The sequence below is a fragment of the Fundulus heteroclitus genome, chromosome 21 (assembly GCF_011125445.2).
Source record: "Fundulus heteroclitus isolate FHET01 chromosome 21, MU-UCD_Fhet_4.1, whole genome shotgun sequence".
Lineage (NCBI taxonomy): Eukaryota > Metazoa > Chordata > Actinopteri > Cyprinodontiformes > Fundulidae > Fundulus > Fundulus heteroclitus.
The window spans coordinates 22,294,719-22,317,536 of record NC_046381.1 but is presented as its reverse complement, the minus strand read 5'-3'; the positions used below and the strand labels follow the sequence as shown (position 1 = coordinate 22,317,536).

At 43.4% G+C, this 22,818-nt stretch overlaps 1 protein-coding gene across 1 annotated transcript in view; it reads left to right on the top strand.

Moving 5' to 3' along the window:
* The window catches only part of cubn (cubilin (intrinsic factor-cobalamin receptor)), a 350,345-nt gene that overhangs the window by 300,836 nt on the left and 26,691 nt on the right, over positions 1-22,818 (top strand). The window contains exons 55-59 of the mRNA XM_036125467.1: positions 10,424-10,580; positions 18,350-18,499; positions 18,601-18,786; positions 19,985-20,114; positions 20,266-20,483. Of these exons, the coding sequence (XP_035981360.1) occupies positions 10,424-10,580; positions 18,350-18,499; positions 18,601-18,786; positions 19,985-20,114; positions 20,266-20,483 (841 nt within the window). The remainder of the gene's footprint in view (positions 1-10,423; positions 10,581-18,349; positions 18,500-18,600; positions 18,787-19,984; positions 20,115-20,265; positions 20,484-22,818) is intronic.

Below are 22,818 nucleotides of genomic sequence, written 5' to 3'. Positions count from 1 at the left end.
TGTTAACTATTCAAGCATTACTGCTCTGTTTGTACGACCACAAGATGGCCGCATGGACATTTATTTTGAAGGGTTGTATATAGTCTTTCAACAAATTATTCATAATAGATAGATTGAAACATCCAATGACTATCATTGCATAACAAGTATCACTTTAATGTGTCTCCCTAGGGAAATTCTCCTTACAAGAAAACATAGACAATACTCATGCACACAGAAAAAATGACAACAAATGTAGCAACAATAATATCAGTACATATCCATGTGCAATTATCAATTAAAACAGGCTGAACAACAAATTAAGCCTGATATCCTTTAAGATTTATCTGAATGATGGTCCGGTATGTTTGTTCTTGATTTGGGGTGTCTGAATCTCCTCCCCAAAGAATTAATTGTGTACTGCCTTTTGCAGGACTCTTTTTAAGAAAGTTTCTTCTAAATTTGGTAGTCTCACTTCTATAATTTTGCCAGAAATTTTTACAATTTGCTTAATCCTGTTGTTGTTTCCAGTTGAAACAACCACACCAGGTGATAAAAGCAAAAGTGAGGAATGATCACTTTTATTAATGTGATTATACCTCTGGGAGGCTAGGTGTCGGTGTAGCGACACGTCACTAAAATCGGTTAATTCAATTCAATTCAATTCAATTTTAGCGCCAAATCATGAAACATGTCATCTCAATGCACTTTACAAAATCAAGTTCAATCATATTATACAGATTGGGTCAGATTATACAGATCCTATATAAGGAAACCAGTTGATTGCATCAAAGTCCCGACAAGCAGCATTCACTCCTGGGGAACCGTAGAGCCACAGGGAGAGTCGTCTGCATTGTACATGGCTTTGCTGCAATCTCTCATACTGAGCAAGCATGAAGCGACAGTGGGAAGAAAAACTCCCCATTAACGGGAAGGAAAACCTCCAGCAGAACCGGGCTCAGTATGAACGGTCATCTGCCTCGACCGACTGGGGTTACAGAAGACAGAGCAGAGACACAACAAGAGAGACAAAAAAGCACAGAAGCACACATTGATCTAGTAATCTGTTCTACATTAGATGGTAGTAGCGGGTGAGTCGTCTTCTCTGGATGATGTCACAGTTAACAGAACGCCAGACCAGGTGTACCTACTATGAAGAAAAAGAGAGAGAGCAAAAAGTTAAAAGCTGAAATGACGACAGTCATTTCAATGTAATACAATGCAAAACTGGAGAACAGTAGACTGAAGAACAGTAGAAATCAGTAGAGTGAGAAAATTAGACCCTGATGTCCTCCAGCAGCCTAGGCCTATCACAGCACAACTATAGAGATAGCTCAGGGTATGAGCCACTCTAACTATAAGCTTTGTCAAAAAGGAAAGTTTTAACATTAGTCTTAAAAATAGATAGGGTGTCTGCCTCACGGACCAAAACTGGGAGTTGGTTCCACCGGAGAGGAGCCTGATAGCTAAAGGATCTGCCTCCCATTCTACTTTTAGAGACTCTAGGAACCACCAGCAGACCTGCAGTCTGAGAGCGAAGTGCTGTGTTAGGAACATACGGGGTAATCAGAGCTCTGATATATGATGGAGCTTGATTATTAAGGGCTTTATACGTTAGAAGGAGAATTTTAAATTATATTCTTGATTTAACAGGAAGCCAATGAAGGGAAGCTAAAATTGGAGAAATATGATCCCTCTTGTTGATTTTCATCAGAACTCTTACCGCAGCATTTTGGATCAGCTGAAGAATTCGAACTGCATTTTGTGGACTTCCTGATAGTAAAGAATTACAATAGTCCAGCCTTGAAGTAACAAATGCATGGACTAGTTTTTCAGCATCACCCCTGGACAGAATGTTTCTAATTTTGGCGATATTCCGGAGGTGAAAAAAGGAAATTCTGGAAACCTGTTTAATATGGGATTTAAATGACATGTCTTGGTCGAAAACAACACCAAGATTTTTAACTTTATTACCAGAGGCCAAGTTAATGCCATTCAGATTAAGTGATTGATTAAGAACTTTATTTTTTGAAGACTCTGGCCCAAAGATTACAACTTCTGTCTTGTCAGAATTTAAATGCAGGAAATTTAAAGTCATCCAGCTTTTGATGTCATCAAGACATGACTGCAGTCGAAGTAACTGATTGGATTCATCAGGATTTATGGATAAATATAGCTGAGTGTCATCAGCATAACAGTGGAAATTAATCTCATGCTGTCTGATAATTTTGCCAATCGGAAGCATATATATAGTAAATAGAATTGGTCCAAGGACTGAACCCTGTGGTACTCCACAAGTGACCCTAGAGTTTGAGGAAGATTTATTATAAACATGGACAAACTGGAATCTGTCCGACAGATAAGATTTAAACCAGCCTAATGCTTTTCCCTTAATCCCTACAGTATGCTCAAGTCTTTGTAGGAGAATATTGTGATCAACTGTATCAAATGCAGCACTGAGATCTAACAGGACAAGTATAGACACAAGTCCATTATCTGAGGCCATGAGAATATCATTAGTGACCTTCACCAGAGCTGTTTCAGTGCTATGATGAGCTCTGAAGCCTGACTGAAACTCCTCAAGTAGGTCATTACTTTGTAAATGTTCACATAGTTGATTAGCAACTACTTTCTCAAGAATTTTAGATAAGAAAAGAAGATTAGATATAGGTCTGTAATTTACTAACTCATCTTGATCAAGAGATGGTTTCTTAAGTAAAGGTTTAATAACAGCTACTTTAAAAGCCTGTGGTACATATCCATTTACCAAGGATAGATTAATCATGTCTAAAATAGGACCACTGATCAGAGGGAATACCTCATTAAACAACTTGGTTGGGATTGGGTCTAACATACAGGTAGAAGGTTTAGATGAAGCTAAAATTTTAGATAGCTCAGAAAGCTCTACTGCTTTTAAACAGTTCAGACACTGCACAGGTTCTAAGGATTCCTCCAATGCTGCCTCACTTACTGAGGACGAGGTAATCATGTTTGGGAGGATGCCAATTATTTTATTTTTATCCATCCATCCATTTTCCAAACCGCTTTATCCCTCATGGGGTCGCGGGGGTTGCTGGTGCCTATCTCCAGCGTTCACTGGGCGAGAGGCAGGGTACACCCTGGACAGGTCGCCAGTCTGTCGCAGGGCTATTTTATTTTTAATGGAATCAATTTTATTTATGAAGAATCCCATAAAATCATTACTGCTAAGAGCTAAGGGAATGGATGGATCAACAGAGCTGTGGCTCTGGGTAAGTTTGGCAACTGTACTGAAGAGAAATCTAGGATTATTCTTATTCTCCTCAATTAATGATGAAAAATATGCTGCTCTAACTCTGCGAAGGGTCTTGTTATACAACAATAGACTGTCCCTCCAGATTAGGTAGGATTCCTCTTGGTGTGTAGAGCGCCATTTTCTCTCCAATTTCCTAACATTGTGCTTCAAGGAACGCAGCTCTGAATTAAACCAAGGAGCCAGCTTCCTGTGAATAATCACCTTCTTTTTCAAGGGAGCTACATTGTCTAATGCAGAACACAATGACGAAGTCATACCGTTTACAAAGACATCTATTTGTGAATTGGAAAAAACAACATTGCTGCCATCTACAGGGCATTTCTGCAATACGGAGGATATTAAAAAGGGGACAGACTCTTTAAGTTTTGATACAGCATTATCTGATAAAGATCTACTATAATGGAACCCTCTTTTGGGGGTGGAGAACTCAGTTAGATTAAACTCAAATGTTATTAAAAAATGATCAGATAGGACAGGGTTGTGAGGAAGTACTGTTAATTCTTCACAATCAATGCCATATGTCAGCACAAGGTCTAAAGTATGGAGCCAAGAGTGCGTGGGTTTATGCACATTTTGAGCAAAACCAATTGAATCTAGGATAGTTTTAAAGGCTACACTAAGGTTATCACATTCTGTGTCAACATCGATGTTAAAATCACCAACTATAATAACCTTATCAGTATTTAACACCAAATCAGATAAGAAATCTGACAACTCATCCAAAAACTGAGAGTAAGGGCCTGGTGGACGATACAAAACAACAAACAGAAGAGGTTTTATTGCTTTGCAGTTTGGAAATTGAGGGTTAAATGTTCAAAAGAACTGTAGTTATTAATTGGCCTTGGACTAATTAATAAATCAGACTGAAAGATAGTTGCCACTCCTCCTCCTCTTCCCACAGATCTGGGAATGTGGAAATTTGAATAATTGGAGGGAGTTGACTCATTTATACTAACGTAGTCCTCTTGTAGCCAGGTTTCTGTGAGACAAAACAAATCAATCTGTTTATCAGAAATCAATTCGTTAACTAACAAAGTCTTTGGAGGGAGAGACCTTATATTTAATAGACCACATTTAATTGTTTTATTTTTAGGTTCAAGGTGAACCGTATTGATTTTTATTAGGTTTTTATGATTTGTTCCTTTTAGATAAGTTTTTGATCTGTTAGGTTTTGGCCGTGGGAAAGACACCGTCTCAATAGGATAATGGATGGGTAACAGTACAGAAGCTGCAGAGAGGTGTGTTAAACTACGGCTCTGCTTCCTGGTCTGGACCCTGGGTTGTCAGCATTTAGGAGAACTAATAAATCCGGCCAGATTTCTAGAAAGAAGAGCAGCACCATCCAAAGTAGGATGGATGCCATCTCTCCGGATCAGACCAGGTTTTCCCCAGAAAGTTCTCCAGTTATCAATGTAGCCCACGTCGTTTTCAGGACACCACCTAGACAACCAGCGGTTGAATGATGACATGCGGCTAAACATGTCATCACTGGTCAGATCAGGCAGGGGACCAGAGAAAATTACGGAGTCCGACATTGCTTTAGAAAACTCACACACCGAAGCAACACCAACTTTAGTGACCTCCGATCGGCGTGACCGGGTGTCATTACCGCCAGCGTGAATAACAATCTTACTGTATTTACGCTTATCCTTAGCCAGCAGTTTTAGGTAAGATTCTATGTCGCCCGTTCTGGCCCCTGGCAGGCATTTAACTATGGTCCCTGGTGTCTCTAGTGCCACGTTTCTGACTATTGAGCTCCCAATCACCAGGATCGGCTTCTCAGCGGGTGTGTCGCTGAGTGGGGAAAATTTGTTAGAAACGCAGACGGGTTGGTGGTGAACTCGGGGCTGAAATCTAGAGCTATGCTTCCTACGAACTGTCACCCAGCCGGCCTGCTTACCCGGCTGCTCGGGTGCTTCTGGAGGACCACTAAGTGAACTAACGCTAGGTCTATGTGGCTCCGCGCTAGCAGAGGGGCGGCTATCAGCTGGTCTTTCCATAGCACGGAGCCGGGACTCTAATTCTGACACCCTCGCCTCCAAAGCTACAAAAACACTACATTTATTACAAGTACCATTATCACTAAAGGAGGCAGAGGAATAGCTAAACATCTGACACAGAGAGCAGGAGATAAGGGGAGACTTAGTCAGAGACGGAGAAGCTGAAGTAATAGTAGGAGAGGAAGCCATTGTGGAGCTAAAGCTAGGCTAGGCTAAAGCTAGGCTAGCGCCCTTCTACCACGCCAAAAGAGCAAACCGTGAAACACGAGGAGTTCTCAAGCGTGATGTGCAGCAACAGAAAATGTTTTAAAAGTGCTTATGTGTTAGAAACAGATGTTACAGCAAAGAGATTAAAGATAAAAGCGAGAGAATCTGGAGCAACAAACCGTTGCTCACGCAGTGAAAACAGGAAGTGATACAATACGCCTTACCGCAAACAGGAGCGGTAAGGCGTAGGCCCACTCAGACTTTCTTTCTTTCCTCTCACCTCTCACTCACGCGCTAACAGCTCTCTCGCGCGCCGACACGCTCACGCGGACACGTAGGAACAGATTAAGTCCAAATCAATGGCAGCGGCTGGACAGGGTGATGGTTGATAAGACACTCGTTTCTCCACGCTGCGTCCTGCGGGGAAATGCGTCGTGCAGCCAAGTTATACAAAAACACCATTAAATCCACATTATTATGCAATATTAATGTGGTAATAATGCTCATAGCACTATCTATCTAACTATTGTGGAGCAAAACGAAAAAAAAAACCCTTATGTTTGAAATGAACCGTAGGTGCGTATCCAAGAAGGGCGAATGTTATCCAGAAGCTAATAGCATTAGCTAGGGGATATTCGGTGCTAAATTTAAAAAGCTTCGGCTTTATTTTAGTCGTAATGAGCAGACTTGATAACACAAACATCCATATCCAATCAATGTATGAAACCCTTGTGGAGATAACGTTTGTTATAACCATTCACAAACACTCTCCATCTAATTTGACTGAGCTAGAGCTGTTTTGCAAAGAAGAAAGGGCAAAATGTTCAGTCACTAGATGTGCAAAGCTAGCAGCAGGGCTCTCAACTCTCACGCATTGACCGTGTGACACACGCATTTCACTGACTTCACATGCTCACACGCAACACATGGCATTTCACACGCAAACATTGCATTTCTCACACATAAAAATCACAAAGCCCATCTGGGCTGCGAACGACAAAACTCTGCCTTCTGCTGAGCTGTTTCGGCTTCTTTCACAACTTGTGGCCATCAGTAATTCCTGCTGCAGTTCGTGTTAACAGAGCAGCAGGAAGAGTGATCAGAGTTATGAATAATTTTAGTCTTAACCAGTGGTGAAAGTAAGGTCCTGTACCGCGTACGCAGGAGGGGAGGGGGGGCTGCTGCCAGATGACCGGTTCATTCAGAACCGGTCATGGCTGCACGCTGGATCATAAAACCTTTTTGCTAACCAGATGCAGTTTAAAACGCCACTTGGTCTGTTTATAAGTTTCGTTTATATTAATTCTGCATTTTTAACTACATGCACCGTATTTCTGTGCCTCAGCGCTTACTCCTCTCGCCCCCTCCTTTTCCCTCGGATCAGGTGCTTTTATCACCATTCACCATTCAAAACGTGAATCACTGCGTTTAATGTCCTCACATCCATAACAACGTGTGCCAGTTAAAGTCAATAGGATAGTTAGAACTGTGTTTCATGCTCTTTTGTTTTTAGCAACATAGAATCAGTGGCGCTTTGGTGGGCGTGCTGCCTTGTGCTTTAATTCAGGTGTGCACTTTTAAGGGTCATTTTAAAGAACTTGTAACGTCAGGGGCTTCATCTCAGACCTGTCAGTACCCCTGTTCCCTTTATAGGAGCCCTTTACAGTTTTTAGTTATGCATTTTCCCCACTGTTTGTCCCTCGCACGCAGCACACCAACGGGGGTAAAATCCGCCCACCACACCGCCCAGAGCGCACTGACGAGAGCAATAAAGATTTGTATGGTCAGCGCAGCGACTTAGATGAGAAACCTGTTGCTGTGAAAGGTGATGATAATGGTTATAAACTGTAACAGTCTGGAAGCGCATTGAGCTGAAAAGAGGGAGACATCAGCAGAGGTATCGTGCGTAAAGACGCAGCGGGAACCATAAAGGCTTGATGAAACTCAGCCTGAATCACCAATCAGGTTATAGATCTACAATGATAAACAAACCCATAGATAAAAAATCTTGGTGTTATTTTTGACCAAGACATGTCATTTAAATCCCATATTAAACAGGTTTCCAGAGTTTCCTTTTTTCACCTCCGGAATATCGCCAAAATTAGAAACATTCTGTCCAGGAGTGATGCTGAAAAACTGGTCCATGCATTTGTTACTTCAAGGCTGGACTATTGTAATTCTTTACTATCAGGAAGTCCACAAAATGCAGTTCAAAGCCTTCAGCTGATCCAAAATGCTGCAGCAAGAGTTCTGATGAAAATCAACAAGAGGGATCATATTTCTCCAATTTTAGCTTCCCTTCATTGGCTTCCTGTTAAATCAAGAATAGAATTTAAAATTCTTCTTCTAACGTATAAAGCCCTTAATAATCAAACTCCATCATATATCAGAGCTCTGATTACCCCGTATGTTCCTAACAGAGCACTTCGCTCTCAGACCGCAGGTCTGCTGGTGGTTCCTAGAGTCTCTAAAAGTAGAATGGGAGGCAGATCCTTCAGCTATCAGGCTCCTCTCCTGTGGAACCAACTCCCAGTTTTGGTCCGTGAGGCAGACACCCTGTCTACTAGGGTAGACAGGGTGTCTGCTTAAAACTTTTCTTTTTGACAAAAATTATAACTAGTGACTCATGTTACTCTCAGCTACCTTTATAGTTTTACTGCTATAGGCTTAGGTTACTGGAGTATATCAGGATCTAATTTTCTCACTATATTGAGTTCTACTGTTCTTCAATTATGCATTATGTGTTGTCATTTCTGCTTTAACTTTCTGTTCTCTCTCTTTTCTCTTCATAGTAGGTACACCTGGTCTGGCGTTCTGTTAACTGTGACATCATCCAGAGAAGACGGCTTACCCGCTACTACCATCTAATGTAGAACAGATTACTAGATCAATGTGTGCTTCTGTGCTTTTTTGTTTCTCTTGTTGTGTCTCTGTTCTGTCTTCTGTAACCCCAGTCGGTCGAGGCAGATGACCGTTCATACTGAGCCCGGTTCTGCCGGAGGTTTTTCCTTCCCGTTAATGGGTGGTTTTTCTTCCCACTGTCGCTTCATGCTTGCTCAGTATGAGGGATTGCAGCAAAGCCATGTACAATGCAGATGACTCTTCCTGTGGCTCTACGGTTCCCCAGGAGTGAATGCTGCTTGTCGGGACTTTGATGCAATCAACTGGTTTCCTTATATAGGACATTTTTGACCAATCTGTATAATCTGACCCAATCTGTATAATATGATTGAACTTGACTTTGTAAAGTGCCTTGAGATGACATGTTTCATGATTTGGCGCTATATAAATAAATTGAATTGAAAAATTGAATTGAAATTGAATTGAATGTGTAACAGTGTAATAATTCGGTCAATAACTTAAAACTACTTAATTTTATTTATTATTTGAACATTTGTGTGTTTTTTTATGTTTTAATCCATTAACTGAACAATAAAGTAGTAATACGTCTCTTTCTCTTTTTAACAAAACTAATACATGTCTACTTCAATGTCTGGTGGGATAAAAATGAGATGGAGTTGACTCCACCGGCTCTTTCAGGGTCCGGTTATTCCCGCCCCTAAACAAGCCCCGCCCCCAAAATTAGAGTAATCTCACTCTTAACTTTTGATAAAAGTTGAGAGGTCTGGCTAGTAGAGACATACCCTAAAAGACTTTGCAGCAAAACGTGATTCCACAAAGTATAAATACAGGAGGGCTGAATACTTTTGCACAGTGCTCTTTTCAGATATTTATATGTAAAAAGAAATTATGTAGAATTTCCTTTCTACTTCACAATTGTATACCACTCAAACTGTAGCTTTCTTAGAATTTTTTTTGTATGTTTGTTAATGTATGAAGGAGTTCTAGTTAGAGAACTCCTTCATGTACAGCACTTTGAATGTGTTGTTACTGAAAAGTGCTATATAAATAAACTTACCTTACCTTACCATGAAGGTTTAGGTCTGAGTCCATCACTTATCCGAGATTCCGGGCCTGATCAGTACGTATTAGCCTTTTGGTCCACAAAATAATAAAATTACATTATGTTTTTACTGTTTCAGGAGTTTATTAATCTTATTCATCCACATACATTCATAACATTACCTTAATGCAGTGAAGCTAATGCTCTGACCGTTACCTGGAATCCCATGCTATTCATACTACTGGGCAGTATGGGCGACTGTGGCTTGATGGGTTGAGTAGTCGTCTGGCAACCAGAAGGTTGTGGGTTCGATTCCAGCTTCCCCTTGCCACATGTCGATGTGCCCTTGGGCAAGGCACTTAACCCCAAGTTGCCTACCGAGCTGCGTCTCGGTGTACAAATGTGTGAGCGTTAGTGAGAGCGACTGGGTGAATGTGGCTATAGTGTACAGCGCTTTGGGTGGTCAGCATGACTGGAAAAGCGCTATATAAGTTCAGTCCATTTACCATTTACCATTTACTGATTGTAGGTACAGACCAAATAGCAGATGGACCTATTTAACAGAATTATCCATTTGACAGAATTATCTATATTGTCCCCATAGACCTACTTAACTGTGTTACAACTCCACTCCAGTTTGAGAACGTCTGACTCATAGCAACATGCTGCTGTGTCCAGGTGTCTCTCTGATGTCTGTCTGAGACATACACCTGGGACAGAACAATACCTACCAGGTGACTTGCCTTTTGGTCCAGATCAGAATCATGGTCACGACTTGGATCAAAGGATTTGTACTGTCTGCATAAATGCCAAAACAAACAGATATTATGCATACATGCGTTAACATAACATACACTAGCATACATTATAAGCTTAGTGTTCATATTTATATTTATTGTATATTAGATGAATTAGACATGACATGTCTCTTAGTTGCTGGCCTTGTTTGGATTATAACACTTTAATTAGTCCTGGTTTTGGACGGGTGCAGACACTTGGAGCCCCTAAAAATTCTTTCTGAACTCTGTTTCTCCGCAGGTATGGTCAGGCAGGACCCAAAATGCTGAAGATCTGCTGGTGACTGGCTGTGGTTCATTGGTACCAGAACCCGTTGTTGCTCCATCAAGCATAATCACGAGTCGATTCCAAGCCACTGCTACCCCTGGCATAGGTTTTTCCATGTCCTTCAGCACCTGTAAGAATCTGGTTAAGTTCTAAGTGTGTTAACCTCAACCTATGTCTGTGTTTTATCACATGGCATGTTGTTCAAAAAACAACACGCCTGCTTAGAGCAGAAAGCAATAGGTCCCCAAATACAAGTGCTGGTCATATAATTAGAACATCATGAAAAAGTAGATGTTTTTCTGTAATTCCATTCAAAATGTGAAACTCGTATATTATATTAATGTATTACACACAGACTGACATATTGCAACTGTTTATTTCTTTTAAAGCCCCAGTGTGTAATATTTTCACATTTGTTCACCATCTAATAAATTACAGACGACCTCGCCGTTAAGCGCGTAATGACAATTACAAGAATGATAATGTAAACATGTCCTCTGTGTATTTGGTACCAAGCTACTGTTAATAGCTAACAGCTACGGTCATGGTGTGAAATGGTTTTTGACACTGTTGCCAAGTCTGCCTGTTTTTTTCCAAAATTATTTGTAAATTTTTTAAGTGGCGGTTTTATGAACAGGCAGTTGCTTATTTGGGCTCTAAAATAAGCATCTGTAAACACCAGTAAAGAGACCCGCTTCTGCTGTTACACTACAGAAAGCGTGAACCAGCTGGCTGAAATATACTTTTGTGTATACACTGAAAGGGAGAGAGAGAGACGAACAAATGAACAGTTTCACCCGGGAGGACAGAGTAGTTGGCCTATTTCTAATAACGGCAAAATAAGCTTACATACATTATATGTAAGCTTATTTTGGCATTACATATATGTAACGCCAGGCTTTCTCCAGGACTTACCTGTCCAGTGGTCTATATTTATATATATATATATATAAACATATCTATATACCTAAATATATACATATATCTATGCGCCTACATACGTACGTACCTACGCGTATATATGTGCATATACATTGTATACATTTGTACATACATACATACATACATGTGTACTGACTTATGTTCAGGTGTTGATAGCAGCCGAAGTCACTACATCAGGATTATTGCACGGGTTGTAGGACAGTGTATTAAATAGATTATTGCACCTTGGTTATTGCACATTAGTTATTGCAGTTATGGTCACAGTTACAGTGCAGCATTGTAAAATCTAGTAGCAGCTGTCATGGTTGAGTTTTGGTTTGGCTTTGTTTTTCTGTTATTTTCATTTTTTCATCTCTTTTGGGTTAGGTTTGACTTTATTTATTGTTAGTTTTCAGTCATCAGTTATTTTCTGTCAATTTTCACTTCACCTCCTCAGCAGTCAGTCACACCTGATAATCATTTACCAGTCAATTAGCCAGACCCTTGTTCCACCTGTGAAGTGCTCTATTTAAACCTCCCTCTGCTTTCAGTTCAGCACTGGGCCATCATCATTCCACACCTCTCCATGCCAGTCCCCGTTTTTGCCTCAGAAGAATTGTTTTTCTCGTTTAATGTTAGTCCTGCCAGTTTCTCTTGACTGATACTCTGCTGTTTGTCCCTGGAGAAGTTCTGCTCTGTGTCCTGGTGTCTCCAAGGTTCTGCTAACCTGACTAGCCGCCCTGGAGAAGCTCAGCTCTGTGCCCTGGTGTCTCCCAAGTTCTGCTAACCTGACTAGCCGCCCTGGAGAAGCTCAGCTCTGTGCCCTGGTGTCTCCCAAGTTCTGCTAACCTGACTAGCCGCCCAGAGTGCTATGAGGCCTGCTAGCCGAGAAGCACCTAGCTAGTGTGGACTATCTGTCTCCGGGCCGTCAGCTCCTGCCATCACATTCATCCCTGACCTTCTGCAGTCCTGAACCTCCGGTCTTCATCACTCACCACCCAGTATACTTCCTTCAATAAAGACTCAAACTTTTAGTCCCGTGTGTGCGTCCTGAGTTCATCGGTAAACAAAACCCTGACAGTACGGCCCAGTCAAAAGGTGAACTCAGGCGCCATGCGGGGCTTACCTGCAGGAGTTGACGACCCGGACATCCTCGCATATGTGGAGATGTGCGAACGCCAGATGAGGGAGAGGTACGCCAAGATGGCTTCTGCCCGGGACTCTGCGCCACCGATCCGGGTCGACTCCACTTCCCCCGTGGTTCACGTGGGCGTTGTTGCGGCTATCCCGGAGCCCAGGGAGAGAGGCCGCCCAGCCTCTCGACGTCTCGGTCATCACCTCCATGACTCGCAGCTGGCCCCTCGAGTGAGGCTCATCGTTCCACCTAGCAGAGCCCCACGCATCAAGGAGAGCCAGCTGTGGGAGTTCTATTACGGTGACCGAGACGACCTTCTGCCCTGCTGGCCAGCTGCCACCCCCGAGATTGCCCCGGATTCCTCATCTGTCCCCTCCCGGCGAAGACAGCAAAACCACCGGTGCTGAGGGTCCGTCAAGGCTCAAGAGGAGGTCCAGGAGGATCCGCCTCCAACCTCGGCGTCCGCTGAAGCCTGTAGCCCGGCGCCGCTCTCTGAAGCCTGTAGCCCGGCGCCGCTCTCTGAAGCCTGTAGCGCGCCGCCGCCCTCCGAAGCCTGTTGCCCGTCACTGCCCGAAGTAGCCGAGGAGTTGGTTCCGCCTCCACCAGAAAACTCCGCTCTGCCGGCCACCGTAAGCTCCGCTCTGCCGGCCGCTGAAGGATCTGCTCTGCCGACCACTGAAGGCTCCACTCTGCCGGCCGCCAAGAAAATAGATCCGCCGGCCGACGAGGATGAGCCCAAGGTCTCCGAGGGAGCCGCTTTGCCTCAGCCTGTGGCGTCCGAGGGAGCCGCCTTGCCTCAGCCGAGGCCTCCGAGGGAGCCGCCTTGCCTCAGCCCGAGGCCTCCGAGGGAGCCGCTTTGCCTCAGCCCGATACCTCCGAGGGAGCCGCTTTGCCTCTGTCCAAGTCCCGTGAGGAGGTCCAGGAGGACCTGCCTCCGCCCAAGTCCCGTGAGGAGGTCTAGGAGGACCTGCCTCCGCCCAAGTCCTGTGAGGAGGTCCAGGAGGACCTGCCTCCGCCCAAGTCCCGTGAGGAGGTCCAGGAGGACCTGCCTCCGCCCAAGTCCCGTGAGGAGGTCCAGGAGGACCTGCCTCCGCCCAAGTCCCGTGAGGAGGTCCAGGAGGACCTGCCTCCGCCCAAGCCTCGTGAGGAGGTCCAGGAGGACCTGCCTCCGCCCAAGCCTTGTGAGGAGGTCCAGGAGGACCCGCCTCTGGCCTCGGTTTCCGCCGAGACCTGTAGCTTGGCACCGCCTCCAACTGATCTGTTCGGCCAGAGCCGCAGATTGCGGACTCCGAGCCGCTCAACTCTGCCTCGTCGGGGCCGTCCACCACGGCGCCCGCCTCTGACTGTTCTGTTTGGCCGGAGCCGCAGACTGCGGACTTCGAGCCGCTCGACTCTGCCTCGTCGGGGCCGTCCACCACGGCGCCCGTCTCTGACTTTCCTGTTCGGCCGGAGCCGCCGACTGCGGTCTCCGGGCCGCTTGACTTTGCCTCGTCGGGGCCGCCCTCCTCGAGGGTTTAGTCGGGCGATGCTGCTCCGCCGCCTGCCTCGTCCAGGACGACCTCCACGAAGACTTTTCTTTTTTTGCTTAGCAGCCGGTTTTGCCTGCGCCCTTAAGGCCAGTGCTTTCTGTTTTATTTTGTTAAGCTCGGCTTAGTTTTGAGTGATTTAGAATTTCTCAGTTTGGAATTATTTAGGTTTTTTTTTTGTTTTCTTAGAGTTCTTAGTCTCTGTTTTGGCTTTGTTTTCTCCTGCTCTGTTTTAGGGTTCTAGATTTTGCCTCAGTTTTCTAGCTTTGCTTTCTCATTATAGCTTTAGTTCTCAGCTTTTCACGTTAGTGTGCCTGTTCATGTCCTAGTTTTCTTGTTTTGCCTTAATTTCTAGTTTAGCTTTAGTCTCATAGTTCTGCTTAGTATTTTGTTTTGATTTAGTAGTTTTTTGCTATAGTTTTTCTTTGTGGTGTTATCCCTGACCTAGTTTTCTTGTCTTGCCTTTATTTTCTGGTTTTTGGCTTTGATTCTTTATTTTGGTCCCAGCGCTCCTTAGGTTCCAGCACTCCTTAGTTCCTAGCGCTTGCTTAGACTTCTGACCCCTGATTATGAGCTGTTTCACGCTCCTTAGCTTTGGCTAGTTAGAGCTTCCTTAATTAAGTTTTTGGCCTTCTGGTTCTTCGGTCTTCTTGAATTTAGACCTCTCGGTTCCCCGGCGTGTTAGGACGCCCTTTGTTCTCGGTTGCCCGGCGTGTTCGGACGCCCTTTGTTCTCGGTTCCCCGGCGTGTTTGGACGCCCTTTGTTCTCGGTTCCCCGGCGTATTAGGACGCCCTTTTTGTTCTCGGTTCCCCGGCGTGTTAGGACGCCCTTTGTTCTCGGTTCCCCGGCGTGTTAGGACGTCCTCTGTTCTCGGTTCCCTGGCGTGTAGGACGCCCTCTGTTCTCGGTTCCCCGGTGTGTTAGGGCGCCCTCTGTTCTCGGTTCCCCGGCATGTAAGTACGCCCTCCGTTCTTGTTCCTAGGCGTTTTAGATGTTCCTGCTTCCCTCACATCCCGACGTTCTCTTCCCCAAGCCCCGGCGTTTTCCTCACGCCCCGGCGGCGTTAAGTACGCCCGTTCCTTCCCTTTGGCGTTAAGTACGCCCGTTCTTCCCTCTGGCGTTGTCGTACGCTTGTTCTTCCCTCTGGCGTTGTCGTACGCTTGTTCTTCCCTCTGGCATTGTCGTACGCTTGTTCTTCCCTCTGGCGTTGCCGTACGCCTGTTCTGCCCGTTTTTGCCTTGTGGCGATGTTCGCCTGCCAACATCTGTTAGACGCCCTTTGTTTGGTTTACCAGGGGTTGTTAGAAACCCCCTTTTAGTTCGCCCTAGTGGGTAGTTTTGGTTTGATTTTAGCCCACCATCCTACCTTCCCTCCACCCACCCAGGTTAGATCAGCTTGGTTATGACTCTTGCCCACCATCCTGCCTTCCCTCCACCCACCCTGGTTCGGTCACTTTGTAGTTTGTTTTGTTTGATTTTAGGCCGTCTGGAGTCCGGCCTTGAGGGGGGGGGGGGGGGTAATGTCATGGTTGAGTTTTGGTTTGGCTTTGTTTTTCTGTTATTTTCATTTTTTCATCTCTTTTGGGTTAGGTTTGACTTTATTTATTGTTAGTTTTCAGTCATCAGTTATTTTCTGTCAATTTTCACTTCACCCCCTCAGCAGTCAGTCACACCTGATAATCATTTACCAGTCAATTAGCCAGACCCTTGTTCCACCTGTGAAGTGCTCTATTTAAACCTCCCTCTGCCTTCAGTTCAGCACTGGGCCATCATCATTCCACACCTCTCCATGCCAGTCCCCGTTTTTGCCTCAGAAGAATTGTTTTTCTCGTTTAAGGTTAGTCCTGCCAGTTTCTCTTGACTGATACTCTGCTGTTTGTCCCTGGAGAAGTTCTGCTCTGTGTCCTGGTGTCTCCAAGGTTCTGCTAACCTGACTAGCCACCCTGGAGAAGCTCAGCTCTGTGCCCTGGTGTCTCCCAAGTTCTGCTAACCTGACTAGCCGCCCTGGAGAAGCTCAGCTCTGTGCCCTGGTGTCTCCCAAGTTCTGCTAAACTGACTAGCCGCCCTGGAGAAGCTCAGCTCTGTGCCCTGGTGTCTCCCAAGTTCTGCTAACCTGACTAGCCGCCCAGAGTGCTATGAGGCCTGCTAGCCGAGAAGCACCTAGCTAGTGTGGACTATCTGTCTCCGGGCCGTCAGCTCCTGCCATCACATTCATCCCTGACCTTCTGCAGTCCTGAACCTCCGGTCTTCATCACTCACCACCCAGTATACTTCCTTCAATAAAGACTCAAACTTTTAGTCCCGTGTGTGCGTCCTGAGTTCATCGGTAAACAAAACCCTGACAGCAGCAGGAATGAATGACCTGCGGTAGCGCTCCTTTTTACAGACAGGATGTCTAAGTCTTGCACTAAAGGAGCTGCTCAGCTGCTCTACAGTCTGGTGCAGGGGGTGGAAGGTGTTGTCCATGATGGATGTGAACTTGGACAACACCCTCCTCTCAGCTACTTCCTCCACAGAGTCCAGAGAGCAGCCCAGGACAGAAGTGGCCATCCTCACCAGCTTGTTAAGCCTCTTTCTGTCCCGCTCTGTGCAGCCAGGAGCCCAGCAGATGACAACGTAGAGGAGGGCTGAGGCCACCACAGAGTCATAGAAAGTTTTTAGCAGAGGCTGGCTCACTCCAAAGGACCTCAGCCCCCTGAGGAGGTGGCTCTGGCCCTTCTTATACAGGGCGTCGGTGTTGTGAGTCCAGTCCAGCTTATTGTCGACGTGAACACCCAGGTATTTGAAACTCTCCACAGTTTCTATGTCCTGCCCCTGGATGTTCACAGGTGAGTGAGGTGGGGATATATATATATATATATACATATATATGTATATGTGTGTATATATGTATGTATATGTGTGTATATATATATATGTGTATATACGTATATATATATATATATATATATATATATATATATATATATATATATATCAATCAATCAATCAATTTTTATCAGTCAACTGCAATTTGCATTACAATCGAAAATTCAGTTCCAGTACAACCGTCCATCACATACACTTAACAAAGATTTTGGGGGAACGATTGACTGAGGCCTCGCGTTGCCAAGAACGCAGCCAGTCGGCCGCTGCTAAAAAGCGCAGCCGTTAGGCGCGTTCCCCAAACTGCCCCAGACCCCGCTTTACACGGGGTCCCCAGGCGCTGCCCTTGAGATCTGTTGAAAAAAGATTTACACTGGGGGAGTGGAGGGAGATAAAAAAGACAAATGCTGCACAATTTGTGTTTCCACACAAAATGTGAAGCATCCGACAAAAAACCTCATTTGCACAAAAAACACAATCAATGACGAGACACATATATGCAGAAGGTAAACATTTGAGTACTGGTCAGGTAAAAGTCATCTGTATTTGTGAGCATATGTGTGTCTGGGTGCATGTTGTGTGGAAATCTGTATGTCAGCAAGGAATATATATATATATATATATATATATATATATATATATATATATATATATATATATATATATATAAAATATGTGTGTGTGTGTGTGTGTGTGTGTGTGTGTGTGTGTATGTGTGTATATATGTATATGTGTACTTCATAGTATTAGTACATAACATAAAAGTATATGGCATTTGACATTTTAAAAGTCTTATGTCACCCCTGAACGTGAGAAAATCCTCGTTCGATGCTGTAGCGCACATATTCCCTAGTTACTGCAGGAAAATAGGGAGTACCAATATGGTGGCTGGTGGCTTCACAGTGACATGTACTACCAACGGCGAATCAGCAATCGAATGAATAAATAGAGATCAGTGGGTAAAGCTCACAGCGCTAAAAGAGCCATTAGTTTTCTACTAACACTAAGAAAAAAGAACACAAAGAAAAAAAATCCAAATGAGATACGAACAATTTAAGTGAAGTTATTTCAAGGTAACCAAGGTAACCCCCCCCCCCCTGCAGCTCACCGCAGTGTGACGTGCTTTGAGTTCTTCAGAACTTGTTAAAGCACTGTACAAGTACAGGCCATTTACCATAACCAATGAATATGATCTGTCTTTGGACATTATTGCATATTATTGCATATACAGAGAGGAAAAGTTTAGACAGAGGAGCTTTATGTTGAACATCAGAAGTACCCACTTCAGACGATGTTCAACCGAAAGTCGCTCAGGGTAATTTATTAAACAGTTAGACATCCATTAATTTTGGCTGTAGCAGCATTCAAATTTTTCCATCACAAAAGCTGTGCAAAACATAAATTACTAGCTTCTCACAAAATTACCTTAAGTTTGTTGTCTTCTGTTCCTGAGGGTGTGGTGCAAGTTTCAGTGGTTCCAAGGGCCGTGTGGTTTCTCCGAATTTCCCAGCGGACTATCCAGATAATGCTAACTGCAACTACACCATAGATGCTGGACAGCAGACAGTGATTGTCCTCAGTTTTGAGGTCTTCCAGCTAGAGGGTATGTGTTCACACTGTTACATTGGCATACAAATATAAACAGTTTCAAACATTTACTTGCTTGCTGGATGTACTGAAAGTTTTTTTTCGTCTTTTGTCTAGCACATTCCACCTGTATGTATGATGGTCTCAAGATCTACAGCCCAGTTACTAGTAGCACTGCACTGGCCACTTTATGTGGTACCAACATCCCAGGTCCTTTTTCCACTCTTGGTCCCATGTTACTTCACTTCTATTCTGACTCTGTGATCACCAGCACTGGCTTCATGGCAGAATACAGTGTCATACGTAAGTTATTAAAACAAACACAATAAAATACTCTCAATAACAAAGTTCAACCATAAGGATTAGAAAAGTGCTGAATAAAACTAACCAGCTCTGAAATTGAGAGCTTTGGTGTTAGGTTCCCTTCATTTTATTTATCTTCAACTGCTAAATTCCAACAGGCGGTTCTGATGAAAGAACTGCTTTTTGTCATTGGAATGACAAATGAAGACTTGGTTCCGTCCTAATAGTTAGAAGGTTGCTGGTTCAAAAGACTCCAGTCAAGTCTTGGCTGATGTTTTCCATATTGCACTTTCTGGCAATGCATGTGTGTTTTATCTTCATGTTCTACAGCTTGTACACACAGGCCAAAAATGCATGTTTGGTTACTAGAGTTCTCTAATTTGTGCTTATGTCTATGTGTCATACATGGGTTTTTTGTTTCATTTGTCTGTCAATACACCCTCTTCCGTTTCAGGGTTGTATCTGTCATTGAATAGTAAATACTGGGTAGTCCTACTAGGTTTAAAGTGTAGAAAACCCCCACAAACTGTTCTCTCTTTTAATGTTTTAAACAAAATTAAGTCAAGTTAAAAGGGCAGAATGTTTGATTCATGGAAGGTGCTCGGTTTCAATCATCTTTTTCATTTGTAGTAGCATCTCTGGTAGCACAGATGCGAGTGGGACCAGTTTGATTGCTAAACTAAACATTTATTGAATGCACTTTGTTGCGTTAGTACACCTGCCATTTTACAAGGCGAGGCCCTGCAGGGGCGGTAACGGAGTGCCGGGTTTCCGTTTCCGGTCAGCAAATCTGCGGATTTGCCTGGCTGTGTGTTTGAGTGCCTGGATGATTTGGGACCAGATGTGCTTGCAACGACGGATGTGGTGGTAGGCTGACGTGACCAAGGGTTAACACTGCTTTGAGGCTCCTCCAGAAGGCCGCAAACGAGGAACACCTGCGGCTCCGCACCTCCCGGCTCATCAGCCGCCACCTGTGAAAGGAGAGGGAGAGAGGCAGCAGCACTCCGGCCGGGAGCTGCCCGCAGAACCCTGACAGAAGAACCTGCATTTGCTTCTTTCAAAGAAGAAAATTGAAAATGATTTTGCTATTAAAGAAATTGTTAGATTTTAATAAATTATACTGCTTTAGAGTTTGATTTATATCTATAAGCATAAAAGATGCTACAAACAATGTTGATGTTTGTGTGTGTGTTTTTAGCTTGTGGCGGTTTCTTCAATAGTACCTCAGGTACAGTGAGCAGTCCGGCACTCTCCATTACCAACTACCACCACAACATGAACTGTACCTTCCATATCAGCGTCCAAGCAGACAGAGTAGTGGATCTCAAGTAAGGCTTTAAGACTACATGTAGCAATGTATCTGGAATACTACTGAAGTTGAATAATATTTTACCCCAAATATAAAAACAATCCACATCACGAAGCTAATAATTTTGAACAGCATTTACTTTCCGCCTTTCATGTCTTTTGTCTCCATAGATTTAATACCTTCAGTTTAGAAGCTTCGTCTTCATGTCGCTTTGATTATGTGGCTGTATACGATGGGCATGACACATTGGCACCCTTGCTGGGAAGGTTCTGCGGCACAGTGCTCCCACCTGCATTACGTTCTTCTACAAACAATTTGTTCATCGTCTTCAGGACAGATGCCACAGTCAGCAGTGTTGGATGGAGGGCTACTTACAGTCAAACACTGGGTGAGTAAATTAAAGAATATTATGACGTGTTTATACAAGGGCTGTCAGTGTTAATTCGTTATTAACGTGTTAACTTTGTTATACCATAACGGCAAACTTTTTTTTCACACGTTAATCTCGCGTCAAAACACACACACGGTTGTTGTAGAGACTGTAGCATAACAGACCTGCGCTCACTGTTCTGAAGTCACTTATAAATTCTGTGAGCCGTGGGTTTTGGTTTAGACAACCCGCGGCTGAAAGCTTATTTTGTCTCTTGAATAATTGACGATATCCACGAGTTATAAAGAGATCCGCTTGCTCTGCCGCACTACAGATACCGTGAGTATACCCAGCTAGAATATCCCTCATCCTCATTACGTACTGGAGTGCATCCTGTGTCGCCGCCATATTGGCTGGGTCTTTTCTACTGTAGACTGGCATAAGAGCCGATGGGAGTAAAGGCAGAGCGGGCATTGTTGGCCTATTTTCTGCAGTTTATGGCTGGAATAACTGGTGACAAATGCTGAAAATAAATTACACAGTGCAGATCACCATTTTGAGCAGACATTGGTTCTACAGATGAGTTTTTACGTGCTGATAACATTGCAGAAACCCAACCCATAAACCATACTTTAATGCTTATTTATTTGTTGTACTTGAATTTAAAAAACTAAGGCTGAATCACATTGTCAAATGAAGTATCTTGGAGTTACAGTGTGTGCTGTGCTAAACAGTTCTCTTTCAAAGGTATTAAGCTTCTGCTGCCCAAGTTGTAAGCAAAGTGTAAGACTCTGGAGTAACCTGGAAATGTTTAACCCTTCCCAGGCCTTAAAAAAACTGCGTGTATGAACAAGGATATAAACAGCGTGCAAAAGAATATGACAAACAATTGTTGTTGGTGTTTTTACATGTTTTCATTCTAATTTCTGAAAAGTGCTTGGGAAAAAAATTATAATTTTGTACAAGCATGTTTTTTATTCATGTCATTCATTGCAAATTTGCATATTAAAAATGCCAAAAAAATAGGCTTTTACACTTTCTGAAGAAAAAAGATAAAATATGCAATTAATTTGCGATTAATCTCCAGTTAACTATTGACATTATGCAATTAATTTCAATTAAATTCCCTGTCTGTTAAGTATTGTCTGGTGATGATCAGCTCTTAAGCTTATCTCAGGACAATGGTTGAAAGGGATGAATTCAAGCACTAGTGATCTTTTAACAGCAAACTCTGGACACATAGAATAAAGGAGTGACAACTTCTTTTCAAGTTCAAGAATTTAATAACAGAAATAAAATAAACATCCAGAGAAAATCACTATGTAATGCTGTTTATCTGAATTAACACTATATTTCGATCGACAAACCCTCTCTACTAGGCTAGTGAAACTTAACTAAACTACTAAGCAAAATAAAGATAAAAAGGAACTAAGCTAAGGAACTATTTACATGCAAAAACAGAACAAAAGACAAAACAAAAGTGGTTGATCATAATCAGAATATTTCAGTGAATCCTGTTCACTGCATATCTGATTCAAAAAGCATGGAATGGAGCTAAATTAGCTTAACTAATTTAGAAAAACATTTGGCATGTGTTTCAATCCATTCACAATGCGAAACCTAAGTTAAACAAAACATTATTTAATGAAATAATATTTTGTTTAAGTTAAAGAACCAAAGTTCAACCTAAACAATGTGAATTGAGGTTAAATTAGATTGACTAATTCAGAACAACATTTGACATGTGTTTCAACCCATTCACAATGCAAATCTCAAGTTAACCAGATCATTATTTTGAGTAAATAACATTCTAAAGACTTGATTTCCTCAGTAAAATGATTACTTTTGGAGCGCTTGTATTTATCAATGCAATGATACCTCCGGGAGCTAGGGGGCGCTGCGGCGATCGGTCGCTAAAACGGGTTACTTTAAAGTTACCAAAACGCCTTTAAATCGACATTAATATTCCATATTAATAAGGGAATAAGGCTCATAGCTCTATCGAATGATGGCGGAGCAGAACAAACAAGCTTTATGCTTGGAACGGCCTTTTGTAGAAAAAAAGGAACCAGAAATTAGCTCCTTTCACAACATTTTCCAATAATGATGTAACCTGTCTCTTTTTGGGTCTCTCTCCTGTTGGTACCTCATGTGAGTTCTGTCCACTTTGGCCATCCAAGGAAGGAGCACTGAAAAACAGGGGAAATCGTTGGTCTGTTCAGCAGCGGCTAGTGGCTTAGCAGCTATAGGCTAGCCTGCGGCTATGTAGCCTAGCAGCAGCCACGTGTGGTCAGGACCGGAGGCCAGCCACGATTTCAGCAGATTTTGCCCTCAGCTTGGGGAAGTGGCTCCT